The 19,408-nt window shown below is 38.6% G+C and overlaps 1 protein-coding gene across 3 annotated transcripts in view; it reads left to right on the forward strand.

The window, feature by feature from the left end:
- Positions 1-18,271, forward strand: part of LOC121859095 (protein broad-minded-like) — a 68,119-nt gene extending 49,848 nt beyond the window's left edge. The window contains exon 11 of one of the 3 annotated variants that reach the window (XM_042355775.1): positions 16,733-18,271. In XM_042355775.1, the coding sequence (XP_042211709.1) occupies positions 16,733-16,777 (45 nt within the window). In that variant the 3' untranslated portion in view covers positions 16,778-18,271. Of the gene's footprint in view, positions 1-7,956; positions 8,611-16,732 lie in introns of those variants that run through there. The other 2 variants (XM_042355776.1, XM_042355774.1) reach the window with 2 other exon arrangements.
- Positions 18,272-19,408: the final 1,137 nt, after the last annotated feature.

The following is a 19,408-nucleotide window of genomic DNA, read 5'->3' on the forward strand; positions in this document are numbered from 1 at the left end:
TAATGTTAGTTTGAAGGAATTTTGGAAGAGTCACCTCAATATAGCAGACGCTATGTTTTTAATTGTGTCAGCCTGGAAAGAGGTTTCTATGAGGTGTCTTTGTGCTGCTTGTTGGCCATTGTGGCCTGAATATGTGCTTCAAAGCGACTTTAAAGGCTTTGAAGAGTTAGAGGAAGAGGCTGTTGTACATGAAATTGTGTGTCTGGGCAATTCCATGGGCCTGGAAGTGGATGATGATGATGTTGAGGAGTTGGTGGATGAGCACAGTAAGGAGCTGTCCACTGAGGAGCTGCTTGAGCTTCACAAAGAAGAGAACGAGACACTGAAGCTGAGCTTAGCTTCTGAGGAGTCAGGGGAGGATGAGAACAAGGAGGAAAGCCGCATCATTCCAGCCAAAGATCTCAAGGATGTGTTCTGGTGCTGGAGCAAACTGTCTAAGCTTGTGGAGGACTATCATCCTGATGTTGGTGCTTTGGAAAAGAGCATCAGTATTTTTAATGACACTGTGATAACTACTTTTGGAAGGTCCAGAAATCAAGGTTGAAGCAGCCAACCCTGGATTCCTTCTTTAAAAAAGTAGCAAAAGACCCTACAGACAAAGTGCCTGTAAGACAGTCACCAAAGAGGGCTAGGAAGGATGACTCCTCTCCTTCCCCCCCTCCTCTGCCTCCTGTCCTGCATGCTGAACAACACTAAGGTAAGATAAAGTACTGTATTTTTTACATTTTCCACAGAAATTTTTCAGTGTTAAATGGTTGTATTTGGGGGCCTGGGACGGATTAATCCTATAAGTAACGAGGTTCTAGAACCAATTAGATTCGTTATAGCATACCCCACTGTACAGGCATCCCCTGGGTTATAGAAGGGTTATGTTCCTGAAAATCTTTCCATAAGGCATAACCAGTTTTCCCATATACAATAGGCTCTCGCCAATAATGTTTAATAGGTGCCTGAATAATGCCGTTATTAGGAAAAGCGTTATTTGTGTGACATTAAAATACATGTAAAAAGGGTTTATTGGTGCTGCCGCCCCAAGAATTTCACCCAATTTTTCCCCTTAGAAGCCCTCCTAACACTTTTTATTCGCTGAAATAAAAAGAATTGTTATTCAATCATCAAAATAAAGAGTTTGAGTATTATAACACTTAGCTTGGGGGAGTTTTTGAGGTGCTTGGTGTGATGATTGTTCCATATATGAGGGCCACTAAGACTTGCACTGTCTTTCATTCTACAAGCTAACCATTTCAAAAGAAAATGCTCTGTTATCACTAACAACCTGTTTCAATCACTTTTATCATTCATAGCTCGCTGCGCATTTCCATCACTACCTTAATATTTTGCACTGTAGACTCAGGACAGTTCAATTTCCTCACAATATCAATGTTCCTTGCACCACTTTCAATGAGCTCAACAATCTGTTTTTTATCCTTGACCGAGTAGGCACGCTTCTTGTGGCTTTGTCTCTTAGCTTTCGGATCTTTTTTCTCATTCACTTTAAATTTCCCGGGCGTTCAGGCAGCAAATCACTCCCTCCACCACCTCCCCTAACCCCCACAGGCAAAAATGCGGAATCCATTATTGATCACCGACCCTAGCAACCACTGGTTATAGAGGCTAAAATCTCACATGTGGGCGCAGCGCTGTATTCCACAGAGCATATGTGAGAGTGAGGCGGAGCGGACAACTACGTCATCAACATGGCGGCAAACAAACGCTATCATTGATGCGCACGGACACTTCCCACAAAATCTCCGTTATTCAAGAGAATCCAGACGTTATTATCGAAAATGGGTATCTATTGTAACTTACCGTTATTGTAGAAAACGTTATTGTGGAAGTCGTTATTGGCTTAATTTCTGTCACTCGACAAACAAAAGCCTGAATATCGATAGCTTGTTACAGAGATACGACCCAACACACATCATGTAACTGGGGTTGCAAACACGATCATAGATTTGTTTGAAATGTTGCTGGAAAAAATTTATGAAGGTGTGTAACTGTGTGTAGAATACCCACAGGATTATTGAAGTACTGTAGTCCCTCTCTGTTTGTGTGCGTATGTGTGTTGGTGTAATAATAATTATTAACAGCTTATTGAAAAAGTTCTGCAGCCCAAAGGCTGAAAATATACATTGTGTTGATGTGTGTGTGTGTGTAAAGGACATGGAAATGAAACAGCAGAGAACACACAACATAAATTCTTTTAACTCACGTACATAAAACCTTGAGCAAATTTATCCCATTACATAATATGAATAACCTTGAGCAAATCACATAAATCGTACACAGTTTTGAGGTTCTTATTCACAAAGATCTGAATGCTAATTTTTCTAACCATAACTGGGGATCAGAGAACACTTATAGCTCTGGTAGACTCAATGCAATTTTGAGGCCAATTTCACTGCTTTCTTATAGAAAGCCTTTGTCTTAAAAAAAAATTAAGATGTGTTCTCAAAGCACCCTTAGGGGATAAATTTGTCATACGAACCTTTGAGAATCTAAAAATCTAAAACCAGGTTAACACATCACCAAGGAGGCAATGATTACAAAAAGATTACTTGTACAGTACAAGATCTTAATTCCATTCTCTAACAAAGGTTTATACATAAATGTTTTTCAACTATGAAAAAGCTTCAAAATCTTATACAATACATTGTACCATATACAGTATACAGAAGCATAACTTTGAAGAAATATTGTTAACAATTTACAAGAAACACATTCTTGTAGTCAATGGAATGGTTATGAAATTTACAATAAGATATAAAAATCTTGTCAATAATATAAAAATAATGAAGGCAATATATGTAGTCACATTAATGGTCAAGAAATGATCAGCAATACATTTTTTATTTGATAACATTTCTAGTTGTTAATATCTTCGAAAAGATAAATTTACTTAAAAATACAGTACAGTACAGTACTCCACTTTATATAATACTAACTACAGTACTGAACATGTACAGTGTGGCAGAGTACTTAAAAAACTAAGGTCTTATTACAAGTCACAAGTTGGAGCTCAGTCAGAGCAACATTCTCAGCATCAAGGAACTTTACCACACATAACTCCAATTCTGCCAAGACCCAACCACAGTGCAGGAACATCACTGGTCACATGTCCTATAAACATTGCTTCAATATGAGCAATCCCGGTGTTCCCGCCCACCCCTCAAAGAAATAGCGACAGTACTTATGATCGTCCTGATTTTTAAAGGTTCTTAAAATGAATATTTCTAGTAAATTAATGTCAAAAATGCATGTTACCGGCTAAATGAAGCTAATGCACAATAGTAACATCTAAAAATTACATAAAAATAACCAAGAGAAAACCTTAACTCGATAAGTTTACTTAATACAGTTAGGGGGCAATAATAACGTACAGAATATTTTCACAGATCATCTACGTTTATTTTATATCCTAAATGGAGCTCAGTTTGAAGTTCTATATGTTCCTACTGACAACTGAATTACAAGGTAAGACTGAGGAGGTATCTAGTCTCATTAAACATAACGAATCTGTCAACATGAATTTGAGTAATGGCATGTACAAATTGGATAATTTTGTCATTAAGAAGATTTGTAATCTGGTAAAAGGGTTGGATAATTATTTAATGACTTGAATATGAAGGATACCTGCTTTCCCTAGGGACTTGATCTCACTCTCCTTTACATATTGGCCTTGTTATTAACTACTACTTAGTCTACTCACCCTGAAAATGTGAATTACACGAGAGCATTTGGGAACTTTGTTTTCGTTTTTCTTATATGGTCATCAGCATATACATGGATCATGCACACCTACAGTGAGTTATTTGCACACACACACACATATATATCGATAACATACCCTTTCATATACAGTATAGTCTGCATTTATGCAGTCAATTGAACCCGTGGAGGTCCGCGTAAACGAAATAACAGAACATACAGTGAGTTCTGCTATAATGCGTATTTTGATAACGCGAATTTGCTCTAACGCGATTTATGAATTCGGAACAATATTTGTATAACGCGAACGCTTGTTTGCTATAACGCGATTTTTGCTTACTATTTCTCCAATTTTGTGGTATTAACTGTGAATATGGTAAAGATGAATATCTCCAAAAAGTGTTCTGATGATAGAATTCCCGGTGATTATCGTAAAAGAAAGGATATAACACTTGAAGAGAAGCTCGATGTTATCAACCTCAAAATCACCCTTCTCCCCCATCAAGTTACATTCATATTTTTTCAAGGTAAAGTGTTAAATTTACTGTATGATTTCATTATTAGATATGAATGTAACATTTATTTAGACTGTGCTATCCTTTGTGTTAGGCTAACTACTAAATTTTTTCGATTTCGAGTAATCTGCACCTAACCCTATTTTCTCCATAAGCCCTGTTATTTCTATTACGCGATTTTCTATAACACGATATTTTACAAGAACACAATTATCGCGTTATAGCAGAACTACCTGTATGGGATTAATTGAAATACAGACTGGGCTGACGCCCCTAACTACACTTTTTCCGACAATACGTATGTTGTAATAAAAATAACATCTTAATTTTATGATGGTATGCACACAATATTTAAGAGAAATACAGTCACCGGTTAATGTCCATACAAATAATGGACTCGACTTCCCGCTTGCTGGCTCCTCCCTCTCTGAGAAATGTTTCGGTGAAAACACTAGGCTTTCATGTTTAGTAATAAATAATACCTCAGACTAAAGTTAGGATAATATAATTGACATTGCTGGATTCCTTGCAAGACTGCCAATAATTTGAATATAAACGTCATATATTTTGCACAAAAGATGTCTTGAATAAAGACGAAAGCTAAGGTACTCCGTTGTTTCCATTTTCCCGTGTGATTTTATCATATATATATATATATATATATATATATATATATATATATATATATATATATATATATATATATATATATATATATATATATATATATATATATATATATATATATATATATATATATATATATATATATATATATACATATATATACCTTGACTTACGACCTACTCGACATACGACTGCCACAGTCGTACCGAAACGTTTCCGTCCCGTACGAGTGTTTCGTGGGGTGGGCCGCCTTGTGGTGTACAGCATCCACGCCATAGCCCACTCAGTTGGTGTTTGGCTGTCATTGTTGTCGGTAGTGATCGAGCTGTGTACTGACAATATTTTCGTTTCTAATTCCCTTTAAAATGACTGGCAAGCGTAAAAGTGAGAGTTCTGGTGAAAATAATGCAATATGAAAATGGAAAAACAGTAGCAACCATTTCAAACGACCTAGGCTTCTCTCACTCGACGATATCAACAAATTTGAAGGACAAGGAGCGAATTCATGAGGTAGTGAACGGATCAGCACCTATAAAGGGAACAATAATAACGAAAAAAAGACAAGGTCCTCTTCAAGAGATGGAAAAATTACTTGTGATGTGGATGGAAAATCAGCTGCCAAAGCGTGTACCCTTAAGCCTTCGAACCATACAGACTAAGGCAAGAAGCCTTTTCGAAATCCTGAAAGAGCAGGCAGGAGAGGAGTGCGACCAAAATTTCACAGCAAGTCATGGGTGGTTCCAAATGTTACAGAACTGTTACAGTTTGCACAGTGTAAAGGTGAGTGGAGAGGCAGCAAGTGCTGATGTGAGTGCTGCCGAAGGAGGAGCTAGATCGTGTCATCGTGGAGGGAATTTATTTGCCTGAGCAAATATTTAATGAGGATGAAACTGGCTTTTTCTGGAAGTGCATGCCAGTACGGACATACATCCACAAAGAGGCGAAAACCATGCCGGGATTCAAAGCATTCAAGGACCGAATCACACTTCTGTTGGGGGGGGAATGTAGCTGGTTTCAAGGTAAAACCCTTCATAATATATCATTCAGAGAACCCAAAGGCTTTTAAAAATGTCAGCAAGCACACACTGCCAGTGTTTTATTGCAGTAATAAGAAAGCATGGGTGACCCTAGCACTGTTTGAGGATTGGTTCCTGAGTTGTTTCATTCCACGAGCCAAGGAGTATTGTCTGCAACAAGGGGTTGCGTTCAAGATTTTATTAATTTTAGATAATGCTCCGGGACACCCACCACACCTGGACAACCTGCACCCTGATATTAAGGTAGTCTACATTCCACCTAACACTACCTCTATCATCCAACCCATGGATCAAGGTGCTATTGTTGCTTTTAAAGCGTATTATTTACGTACGACCTTTGCTCAAACTGTTGCTGCTTCTGAAGGTGAGAAAATGCTCAGAGTTTTGGAAGGACTACAACATTTTGTAATGTATAAAGAACATAGCTGCAGCATGGGATGAGGTTACAGGTCAGTGCATGAATGGAATATGGAAGAAAGTCCTGAAAAGATGTGTGAACAGTTTCAAAGGATTTAATGAAGATGAAGCAATTTTTGAGATTAGTAACAAGATAGTGTAGATGGGTCAACAGCTGGAGTTAGAAATTGATAATGAAGATGTTGAGCAGTTGGTTGAAAGTGTAGCAGAAGAGCTAAGTAATGAGGATCTTATTGAACTGGATGCACAGAAAATTGCAGAGGAAGAAGAGAGACAAAATGTAGAAGAAGAACCTGCACCCCCCAAAACATTTTCAGTGAAACAAATGGTAGAGGCATTTGCTACTATTAATAAGGGGATGCAAATGTTTGACGAAATGGATCAAAATGTTGAGCGTTTTGCAAAAGTTGACAGAATAATCCAAGATGCACTTGCTTGCTACAGGGAGATTTACAATGAAAAGAAAAGGCAAACTGTGCAGTCTAAATTGGACATATATTTTAAGAAGTCCCCCACTGCTGTCTCCTCACGCCCCACCAGTGCTGCCTCTTCACTCCCTAAAGATGATTCAATACCTTCAACAAGCAAGTATGTTAACCTGTCTGAAGAAAGTGAAATTGAAATTGATGACCCACCCAGCCCTGTCTCCTCTGCTTCATCCAATTAATGTAGTCTCCATGTTTAATTAAAAAATTACTGAGGCCCCGTATGCATTCAGCTGACTACATTAAAGGTAAGAGCACAGTAACACTGTATTCATTTTGTATTATTGATTACTTTTACTGTACTGCATTTCATTTTAGATTTTCTATGTATCATCTTCTCATTTTCGACTTACGACCTGGTTGTCGGTCCCTAACCCCGTGGTAAGTCGGGGACTGACTGTATATATATACTGTACACAATTAAATACAGTACAGTACTACTGTATATTCTATTTTTTTTAAACTGGAAGCTTATTTAATTTCAAATTATGCTGTGAAAGAAAGTATGACTCATCTGAAGGACAATACAAGGAGCTACAATTTTGAAATGTTCAACACAATCACAAAAATTCTATTAAAAAATCTTAAAACATAAACAAGTGACTAGCTATAGACTTGAGTGTGCATACAAACACCTCCCTTCTTTTCTTAAATATAAATTTCAATTAAATTTCATGAATCATAGTTTATGACATACCAGTACAGCACATAACATCTATGATTTTTAATGTTATTATGGCAATATTTCCTCATTAAAGAGTTATCAAAGTATTACAATCACATCACTTAATTAGTATTGTATTGCCATCATGAAAATGATCTTACTAAGTAACTGTCTGAACAATCAGTCCTTATTACCGGGCATAACCAAGTACTGTCCTGCACACTATACCACTTTTGGGAATCTTATTTTGCCAGTAAATTGTTCAACTGAAGTATGTACACATAAGATGATCATAGTGTCATCAACAGAGTGCTGTACAGTACAGTACCTTGTTAAAAAAATATATAAGAAGTAGAAATACAAATAATAACCTATGGTGCTTATCATAAATCTTGAGTTAAAATCAACTTTAAATATTTATACAGTACATACAAAAAATATCTTGTTTCAGATACAAATATACATCAATACAATAAGTACTGTAACATATTGCATCTCAACAGGGGATAAAATTCTCATCATGAACAATGTGCTGGTACTCTACAGAAACTGGACGGTGACCTGACAGATATTCCACAAATTCTGCTGAGGATTATTTCAATTACTGTACACAACTGAATCTATATTAATATACTGTATATGTGACAACAGTCTGGTTGTAAATTTATGAAAACTGGACATTTATAAAATATGTATGCCCCTGATAAACCCTTTCCAATTATCCAGAATGAGTCATATTTGTACATCAGTAGTTTATCCAACTTGTTTGTGTCAGCTTTTCAATTCTTTTATGGAAAACTGAATAAATAGATTTCACATAGGGAGTACAATACCCCAATGTTGGCAGGGCAGTTTTGCATGCAGATTTCATTTATGAAGGCAGATTAAAGTACTGTATGAACAATACTTTATCAAAACATAAGAAGTGTTCATTTCCAAAAGTTAATAGAAGTAACTTCACATAAAACATAGCTTATAACTCAGATTGGTAACCTTACAGTAGTTTTTCACATCAGCTGGTAACTTTGCTTAAATGTAACTTTTAATTCTAGTCACAGTAACATAGATTACATAACCTTTTGGTTTCTTTTCATTTCAAGTCTTTTTTATCATTAACCCATTGTTGAGGATATACAGTATAAGCATCTGTTAACAAATAGCATAAACAGTGGCATGTAAGGGGTGTTTACAAGGTTTTTGTTTACACAATACCATAAGTAAGTTAAACATCCAAAATATTGATTTTATTTTCTGCACTACTGTATACTTTGCCATACCTGTCAATATAGACCCACAGGCACCATTGCAGGCTATGTTGTGTAACAATATTGTACTTCAACATTTCCTATGTAGTTCCAAGCAAAGATGGAGCTAATTATATGACGATTCTAAATCAACAACATATACTGTAATTAAATTAAATATATTCTACAACTAATAACAAAAGTGTTGACACCAATTCACCATAGTGTACTTAATTAACTTAAAAGAAAACGGCAATATATGATACTATAAAATTGTTTAATAGTCTGGAACACCAACTTTAAGAAGGAGCAACTCTACTTAACATATTTTACTTTATCCTCCACACCACTAGTTTGCATTCTAGCCAGTCGAGCTATTGGTCACATCTTTAACGCACTGTAGTAGTGTTTCAAACTCCTCTCTCTTATTAAGGAACGTGTTAGTATCAGTGTACGTGACTTTCAAGCCGGTTTGTTCTCGGTAACGTCTCTGTTCTTGGTACTGGCTTGGGCCTTCCTCCATTCTTAGCAGCTGCAGCTTTTTGCTAAATACGTTTTATTTTGCGGGGTGTGGTCAGAGACGGGTGGGGGTGTACCGCTGTCCCCTGGCTCAGTGCTGGCGCTCTTGCTTCCACTACCCCCCTCCTGGATATAACCCATGTACACCTGTCCTTGTTCCTCCTTGACGCCTCCCTCCTCTGCTTCAAGTCCTGTAGGAGTTTCTTGTGCTGTTCCCTCTGCAATACCGTGTGATCTGGGTGAATGAATATATTTTGAAATGCCTCTCTCCTTGCTAAGTTTTTTGCCTGCCGAATAACTTTCCATTTCTTATCCTCACTCACACCAATGTGATCCTGAGGGGAAGAAACTTGTCCTCCTGCTTTTGACCTAGCCTCTTCACATCCTGAGAGGTGGCTGCCATATTCAGAGCCTCTGTACATTTATTCTCAAAACTGCAACTTATTGTGTGTTTTCCTACTCTCAGCTTCCTCCGACTGGCTCTCAGGGACTCCAAAAACTATTACGCTGTTCCTGCGCTCGAAACGTTCCCATTGCTGCTCCTCTCCCCTAACAGTAGGTCTGTTAGTTGCCATCTCTTCGACACACTTCCTCAGAGTCCCTAGCTGCTGTAGAACTTGTTTGGATCCTGCATTGCTCTCTGCCACCTTCCTTGGCCCTGCTAAGGCCTGAGCATAACTCTTCTTCACTACTTCCTCAGTCTTAGCAAGGATCTCTTTCCCAACTTGCTCTAGTTTGGCAACCAGCAAGGATCCAGCTTCATCTATTTTCATCCCTTGGAAACTCATTCCCCTACGGTTTACAATCGCCTCCTGCACTTTGATTATGCAGTCAGGGCAATACCAGCAACAGCCTACATGCCTTACCTCATTATGTATTGTCCTAAACGCTGAATTGCCCATACCCGCACAATGTACATCCAACGTTGCTCTGCAGTAATTGCATGTCAACAGACATCCTGGTGACTCCTTAGCCTCTGATTCCCTACACTTCATGGCTGTCGCTGTTTGGGAGGAGGGCTGTGTGCAGACTCTTTACAAATGTATTCAGCCTTAAGCCCACCAGTTTACAATGTGATATATTTTTAATCGTCGGCTTAATAATATAATTAATCTTTATTATTACTATGATAATTGTTTCTGTGTCTTGGTAGCAGGGCTTTAGCATCAAGGTCCCTTTAAAAGCCCTGCTCCGCTGCCTGTGTACATTGGCCTCTTTGATTAGTACCAACCACCGGGCTCTCCCACTTAATTTCTTCCGACGAAGAAATTTACCTTCTTTTATAATCACATCTCTTAATTGTAGTCTAAGTGATTTGAGGTGTGCGAGTGATCATGCCCTTTTGGCAAAATAGTGTTATTTATATAAAAAAAGTAAGAGAAACAATTGAAACCCTGCAATTGTGTGTAAATGAAGCAGAAAGTCAGATGAGCAACCTGGAACTTGGTCACAATTTTTGTGATGCCATATGGCAGCAGGGTCTACCATTACACAACACATTATACTTCCAATATCTTCCCGGGCGGTAGTACCTCCCCGTTTGATAGCTGCTTACAATCAACTACAAAGTCCACCACCGACTTTCCGGCACTCTTGGTTCCAAAGCCTTGCCGGATTATCCATTTTTCCGGACCAACCGAAGTGTGGTAATAATAATTCAACAATACTGTACACCTCTGACCCGCTAATGATAAACCTCCTTTGTCTCTAAAGCACAATGGACTGCTAGAAACATAAATTAAACAAATATTAAATGTTAATTTAATGTGATAAAGCCATAATTTTGAGCAACATTACTGTACTGGACACACTTTGTACTGAAATGTACTACACTAGACTAAAAAAAAAATTCTCTTGTGCAAACTATCTGATGTTTATATTCCAATTAATCACTCTCTTACAAGGATTCCAGCAATGCAATTTATATTCTGCTAAGTCTAGTCAGCAACATTTTATAAGATAAAAACTTTAAGCCTAACACTACCTTCACCCTGGCTGGGAGGGAGGGAAGTTAAGTGTCCCCTCATAATTTTGCCGGGGCTAAAGGAGGTGCCGGACCATCAGTTCCCAGAAAATCGGTGGTGTACCTGTACCTACATATGCTTTTATGGGTTATGAACACAGCATTTTAGGTGCTCACTACTACTATTTGCCTTGACTTGGTGAAGTGGAAGTTAGAAATTCTGTACCCAGTTATGCCAATGTTAATTCTCCAGAAATACTTTACTGTTCAGGGAGGCAATTAAAGCACTCCAATACTAAAGCAAAACTTATTTTACACTAAAGATTGTCAGAAATTCATTGGCACTCAGTTTCCAGAATTAGTTTTATCATTGGTTTCTAAAAGGCTGTAGGTATGGACAGTAAGATTTTTTTAATGTGTTTGACTTTAAGCCACTAAGAAATGTTTTACTTTATCTATCTTCCCAAACTTCATTTTCTCTGTTAACTAAACATATTTCCTCAGAGCTAAAAATACAAGTCAAATAAAAACTCAGGTTATTCTGCTGTCTCACTTGTACCATTATTATTCTCATATTATTTAAACTTGCTTTTATCTCCCTGAGTTTGTGGGAGTCTCAAGTACCACTGTTATACTTGTGGTCTCTCAATCTCTTTCCCCGTCTTAACGTAAACACTTGGTAATATGAATTAAAAATCGGATAATTATTTGATACTACTCAATGATGGTCCCAGTGGAAGTAAACAATCATCTCAGTTCTAATATAAAGTATACTTCTGTTTCATGGATACAGATTTTTCTCAGGCATGTCGTTTTGTTGTTTGTTCATTTCATAAATGACATGCCAGAAGCTATACACACCTCCATACAAATGTTTGCAGACGATGCCAAGTTATTTAGAAAAATTAAGAACCAAACAGACTGTGAAGAGCTGCAGAAAGATCTCTGGGAGCTTCAAGAATGGTCAAATAAATGGCTGCTAAGATTCAATGTCACTAAGTGTAAGAGGATGCACCTGGGATGCACCAACGGTAAGGAGGCAAATCATATGTCCCAACGGGACGAAGAAACTGCATTACTAAAGACTGAATGCGAAAAGGACCTGGGTGTGTATATTGAAAATGAACTGAAGTTCTCGAGCCATTGTAGAAGAAGGTGAATCAAGCAACTAAATTATTAGATCTTTTAAGGTGGTCGCTCTGATATCTAGACGGTCCGTCATTCGTAACACTCTTAAAAACAGTGACGTGCTTCCCCGCCTGTCAGTTGATTGAAAATGTCCAAAAGGAGGGCCACGCGATTGGTGCCTGTACTTCGGCACCTCAGCTATCCAGAAAGATTAGAGCACCTGAAACTGCCTAGCTTATACTACAGATGGGCAAGGGGGGGCCTAATTAAGGTGTATAAACATCTCAAAGGGCACTACTCAGTTGACTGTCCATACCTGGAGCTCGTGGACGCTCGCCCCACAATGGGTCACAGCTCAAGGACGAAGAAGCCACAAGTCCAGAAAACTGTGAGGGCGAGTTTTTTTGGAGTGAGAGTTGTGAACTATTGGAACAACCTGCCAGAGTGTTGTGACGGCACCGAGTGTGACTTGTTTCAAGAGCGGACTTGCCCAGCACTGGACCAGGTTCATGCCCAGTACTTGCCAACAGTTTGTAACAGAGACGTGACCAGCCGCCCAGGCAGCTAATGTGCCGATCAGTGGCGAAGAGGATAAAAGTAAAAAAGTAAGTAAAAAGACAAGCTCATTAATTTTTTTTTTTTTTTTGCAAGTTAAGACAATTGATAAGGCGTATTGTACTGTACCTAACATGATAACTCTTAAAATACAAAAATATTAACTGACACCTCACAAAACTCCTCGAGGTGCCAGTAGTAAAGTAACAACATGATTGTTCCTCACCACTACTATCTGGGTTTGATTACCATCTGGGTCAGATATAAGATGGGTATTGTCCCGTGTGATGCTACTGAACATTGCAAGTTTTCTCCAGGTACTCTGATTTTTCATATACAGTGAACCCTCACTTTACGCGGTTAATTGAACCCACGGCGGCCCACGTAAAGTGAACAACATAACATATGGGATTAATTGAAGTAGAGACCGGGACGACCCCCAAACTCCACTTTTTCCTGACACAATACGTACGTTTTGCTAAACATAACATCTTAACTTTATGATGGTATTCACACACATATAATATAGAAGGGAACAATCAATAAGAGAATAATAAACTGAAGGTTAGGTTAGAAAAAAACAAGGTTGGGGTTAACACTTACGTTAGTAGAAGAGATGGGTTGGCGTAGGGGAATGGAGGCTGGTTCAGAAGCAGAGGGCAGGCTACTGGCCCTCAGGTGAGTCTTCATCGGTGTCATCCATACTTACTAGTGCCTCCCTGACAAATCCCTCAAAGTCATCATCACTGTCTCTGCCTCTGTCACTATCACTGGCTTGGGCTGGCTGTGGTGGGTTGCGGCCGAAGAACTCTGTTATGCTTTGCTGACGGCTGGTGTTTATGTTGTTGTGATAAACCTTGATGTAGGGCTCCGTAGTCTGCAACAGCTGGGTAGTGAAGATTTCATACCTGTTAACGTCAGGGTCGTCGGAAAGGAGGAGCTTGACTTTCTCAATACACTCGATGGCACCCCTTACATTACTATGGGATAAGCGGCGTTCTTCTTGGGATGACGCACCACCTGCCTCTTCACTGACGTCATCATCATCTACCATCTCGTCGGTAGTCACATGAGGATCCCTTATCACCTCCAGGATGTCGTTGTTGGTGGTCTCGGAGAAGCCTGCAGCTGTAACACTCTGTGCAGCTTCTCTGGCAAGGTCCACTGCTACTGCAACAGTCTGAACCTCACCAGTCACAGATTTACTCTGCCTAACACCCGGAATACCTTGCAACACGTCTCCATGCGTGACGAACAGTTGCTACAGACAGCTGATCCCATGCCTCCACCATGAAGTCCACAGCTTTCTTGACATTGAATGTTCTCCAGAATTGTTTCAAAAGTACTTCTTGCTCTGCCAACTGTTGATCCTCCCCGTCTTCGCTCTTGCTATCGGTGTTGGTGTCACTCAGGTTACGCAACTCTTCCTTGGTGTTGGTGTAGTCATTCAGGAGCTTGAATTTTTTAGCAGAGAATGCAGCTTTTACATTGCAGATCAATTCTTGGTCCATGGGCTGTATTATAGACGTTGTGTTGGGAGGAAGGAAGACCACTTTTACGTTGGGGTGACGATCTAATAGTAGGGGCGAGTGTCCTGGTGCGTTGTCAAGCAGCAACAAAATCTTGAATGGCACATTCTGTTGCTCACAGAATTTCTTCACATCGGGAACGAAACAAGTCACCAAACCAGGAGAGGGACAGAGTAGAGAACATCCACGCCTTACGTGAGGTCAGCCAGTGGACATTTAGCTTGGTCATGTCCATGCTCTTGTAGGCGTGCGGCTTGCGTGCTGTGTGGATCACCGATAACTTGAGCTTACAGGTACCGGAGGCATTGGTGGTAAACAGGACGGTGATGCGCTCCTGCAACTTCCGGCCCCGACACTTGCTGGCATTCTTCACAACGAAGGTCTTGGAAGGTAGCTTTTTCCAAAAAAGACCAGATTCGTCCATGTTAAACACCTGGTCATCGGTGTACTGTCCTTCCTCCATAATCTCATGTAAAAACGGAGGAAATTCCCTAGCCGCAACACGGTCAGCACTAGCTTCTTCACTACCAATGTTGATATTGGTGATCTTGTTCCTCTTCTTAAACCTCTGTAACCACCCAGAGGAAGCATTAAAGGGTTTGGGCTCTGTAATTCCCATCTTTCGTGACACTGCAGCATACAGTTCACGTGCGTACTCCTTAAATGAGCGCGTGTCCACCGCCATGTTCCGTCGCGCCTGACGCACCAAGTAATTTTTCCGTCTTGAGAAGCACCTGGTTGTGGAAATACTTGATCATAGAAGCACCTGTAGACTTTGTGATGTTCATGTGCTCCTTTATCATGGCTGCATCCTTCTTAATTGTCCTGATAGTTGATTCGTTAACACCATGCTGGCGCGCGAGATCAACCTGTCTTGTTCCTTTCTCCAACTCTTGTATGATCTTATAGACCCCGACTTTGACTTACGACCGTCGGGACTTAGACTTATAGGAACACGCATTTTCTATACCGTTTCCAGTTAATGTAGTCTCCATGTATAATTAGAAAATTATGGGGGCCCCATTGCATGGACTACATTAAAGGTTAAGTGCTCAGTCACACTGTATCCATTCCTTATTATTTATTACTTTCACTGTACTGTATCCATTCATCATTATTCATTACTTTTACTGTACTGTATTTCATTGTAGATTTTTTATTAATTTTTTTTTATCCGGACTTACGACCATATCGGACTTACGACCTGGATTTGGGTCTAACCCCGTCGTAAGTCGGGGTGGTGGTGTAGTTAAGGAACGTCGTGTCTTCTTTGGCTTAGGGCGGCTGGGTCCAGGTAATGCAAGGTTTCTTTGTGGTGGTGGTGGTCCGGTGGAAGCCATTCTTATGGAACAATGGATACCGATATACACGGTGTAGCCGGGAGGGGTGTAACTGACGCGGGTAGGTCAAGGGGCTTGAACGCTCCCGCGGCGGGGCACGTCATAGTACATTATACCAATCACAGCTAGCGGGAAGGGAGGTAAGGATGCTTTGCCCAATCACAGTCCGCTATGTCATATTACGTCACCGATAACGCAACAAAGACATACACTGCGCAACCTACTCGCGCCGCTTACACAACATGGCGGGAGAGATGGCGGGAGGTTTGGATAAAAAAATGGCGCGGAGCGAGAGGACCGCCAGCCGCTCTCCGCGTAAAGGGGTACGCACACCGCAGAAAGTGAGCATTCCGTGTTCGGCAGGGTACCGCGTAAACGTGGAAAAGCGTAAAGTGGGACCGCGTAAAGCGAGGGTTGACTGTACTGTACTAACACTTGACTGCCATTAGCAGGTAGGCTAAGAAGTGGTTAAGTAGATAAAGAAACCAAAATTTAAGGTTATAACTGAGAAAGTCTCCCTGGATTAATGCAGAATCTGTAGATCTACTGTACTGTACACACTTGTAGAACTTCCTTGGGTAAAGACAAATAATTTATAGGACTACAGTTTCAAAAAGTTATTACGAGAATAATGCACACATTAAATTTTTCACTCATACAGTAAACAACATGCTTCTAAGTCTAGAATGCTCACTGGAGACAAACTGGGGCTAAACATGAATGAACTCAAAAACCTTATTTTGTAAACAGTAGTTACAGAAAGTTGAAGGAGATCACTTTTACAGTCATTCCCATGATTTTTTTTTTTAATCTGACATTCAAAATAGTTGATTGTTTATTTTGATAAAAAGATATTTACAGTTGAAGGGAAAAAGAGGTATCATGGGTGAGATGGCTCATTAGGGGTAGTGCAGACACTAAAGACTAAGCTTCACCACACAATGTGGTCATCACTAAGACCACTTTCACTTCCCCACTTAATGTCAGGTAACCACTCACAGGTGAGTAAACTGGGGAAGCCCCAGGCATGGATCAGCAACCACTAGGGCAGAAGGCAAGTACATACTGCATCCCCTTGGCTGTTGCATCCCTACTTAGAGTAGAGTGTATGTATACCTTATACTGTACAGTATACACTGTAGTAGTATTTAAATTGATAGTAAATATAAAAATTTATATACATTTATCCATAAGGGTTTTCATTCGTACTATCTACGTAAAAGATATACAGTATTTTACTATAAATTTTTGTCAACATTTCATACAAAAGACAGTAGCATCTCTAAAACCACTTCACTAAGACACAAATATAGTTATTTTTAATGAATAAGCACAATAAAGTGTATCTAGATAATGTGGAAAAACATTAGTAAATAAAAAGGTACTGTATATGTACAAACTCTACAGAATATTAATATAGCAGTAATAAATGAAGCTCAAAAAATTTCAGTCAAAACAAAAGTTGGTTTCTGAAACAAACAAATACTTACCTAAAAAGTTAGTTGGTTAAAAAGGTAGGCTGCTTAGCTTACCTTGCACATTTTCCCAGTTAACATACCCGGTAACTATATTTTGAAACATGTAAAAACGAATGTAAACAGGTAATTAACAAAATACTGTATAATAAATGAGAATTTTAATAAAAATTTTAATAAAAATAAAAATATTTCTTTCAATACTTGAGCAATCTCCCCTCAGTTGCAAGGTATAAAATTTGGAAGAAAAAAAAGCCACAAATACTGTACTTTACTGGACTTAGTTATCAAAGGTTATATACAGTATATTTAATACTCCTCATAACTGAAGATGTAAGAATACTGTATACTGCACTTCACAGGATACAAGGTGTAAAATCAATGAAAAGAATCTTTCTAAAAAAATTTTACATTCAATTTGTTTCTTAACTGATACTAAGTAAACATATATAGTTAAGGTTGGGTTTGGGGGTAATTTTGATGCATTGTTTAATGTTATTTTTTGATCCTGAGATAATTCTCTAGTTAGCTACAGTCTTACATCTTCTGCTTCAAGAAATATTTATTGTATTTACCTTTGATAATTAGCAGACTGAACTGCCATTGTCATTTAATAAAAAAATCAAAAGTATTCAAATTAACAAGAAATTAATTATTCCTCTCACCCATAGCTCACAAAAACACACTAAGACAGATGCACATATACACACCTGATATATACCTTTATTGTAATAAGATACTGTACTGTAGTTTCTTTTGGTCTTTGGAAATTGCCACTTATGTAAAAAATTCTAGAACCCTACATGTTTGTACTATAAAAAGGATCATAGTAATAAAGACAGATTACAGGAGGACGAAATTGTGTTTATACAGGTATACAAACTACTCAAATGGTCAACCTTACACTTACTGTTAATTTATTGTCTGTCCGTGACTGAAGAGAGTTTAATATTTATATTTACAAAGATGTTTATGTTACATACTGATAAAAATTTTGAAAGTCATTCAAGAATGCCTGTACAGTAAACCCAAGAAACAAAGCTCTTTGAAGCCTCTAGAAACAAATATATTTAGTGTTTTAATCAGTTCCCAGAAACTTTAATTTTCATTATTATTATTATTAATATTTTTTTTTTTTTTTTTGGGGGGGGGTGTTACATCTGTCTCTGCTGCCTCTTTTGCCAAGTCAGTACTGCACTCAAATTTAAGGGGCCAGTTCAGGTCAAAATTCCTTGCCAATTAGAAACAATTCTATAACTTATTATTACATATGCCAGAGGAGGAAGACAATCTGTCCAACTTGAAGGCACTGGCTGAGACAAGTCCTTCACACCATGCAACAGCACAGTACTGTGCTATTATAAGTGGGATGTCTCAACACTCATAAATCCTGTAAATTTTTTATTTATTATAAAAGGTTAAGTTAGTTACCACAATACTCCATTCAACAAAACAAAGACTTTTTTACACAATCTCAACTCAAACATTCTAGCTGTCTTAAAACCACAAGAATGTAAATGTAAAAGTAACAAAGTTGAAATTTTGCCAAAAATATTAGGGGGCTTTAAAAGCTTACAATTTATAAGACAATACACACATTATATCAATGTAGGAAAAAAAAAATCTTTGGTCTTAATATTGCAAGAGGATGGTGGAGACAAAGGCAGAAAAAGCAAGATCCATACATTAAAAAAAAATTGAAAATTGGGAAAAAGACGACATATAATGAGATTGTACAAATTAAATGAACAAAATCCGAGTCATTAACCCTTAAGCCCCGGGTTAGGGTGCTGCTGGCAGTACTTTCAAACCAATAGAGATACCTGGGAAGTATTCTTTAATGAAGCCAAAGAGCCTCTAGTTTTATGTGCAATGTTAAATTTTAATCATAACTTACTTAGTTTTCTTAAGTATCAAGATACTGAAGTTCTTCAGTTTGTGCCCAAAGCACATTGGTTTTTGTCCTAAACCTTGTTGCAATAATGGGACACAGTAATTAAAAAAGAAAAGGAAAACATCATAGAAATAATAATCAGGAAGAAAAACATGAAAAACACCATTCACCCAGTCATGCATCATACATGTAGCCTGGTCAGTTTACCGCAACAAAGTACTGTGGCGGACAATACCTTGTTGCAGTGAAGTGGCCAGGCTCAGTGTAGAGCTAGCCAACACAGTGCATTCTACCTATGTACTTGAGGG

This window comes from Homarus americanus, unplaced genomic scaffold (genome assembly GCF_018991925.1).
Source record: "Homarus americanus isolate GMGI-L3 unplaced genomic scaffold, GMGI_Hamer_2.0 scaffold50924, whole genome shotgun sequence".
Lineage (NCBI taxonomy): Eukaryota > Metazoa > Arthropoda > Malacostraca > Decapoda > Nephropidae > Homarus > Homarus americanus.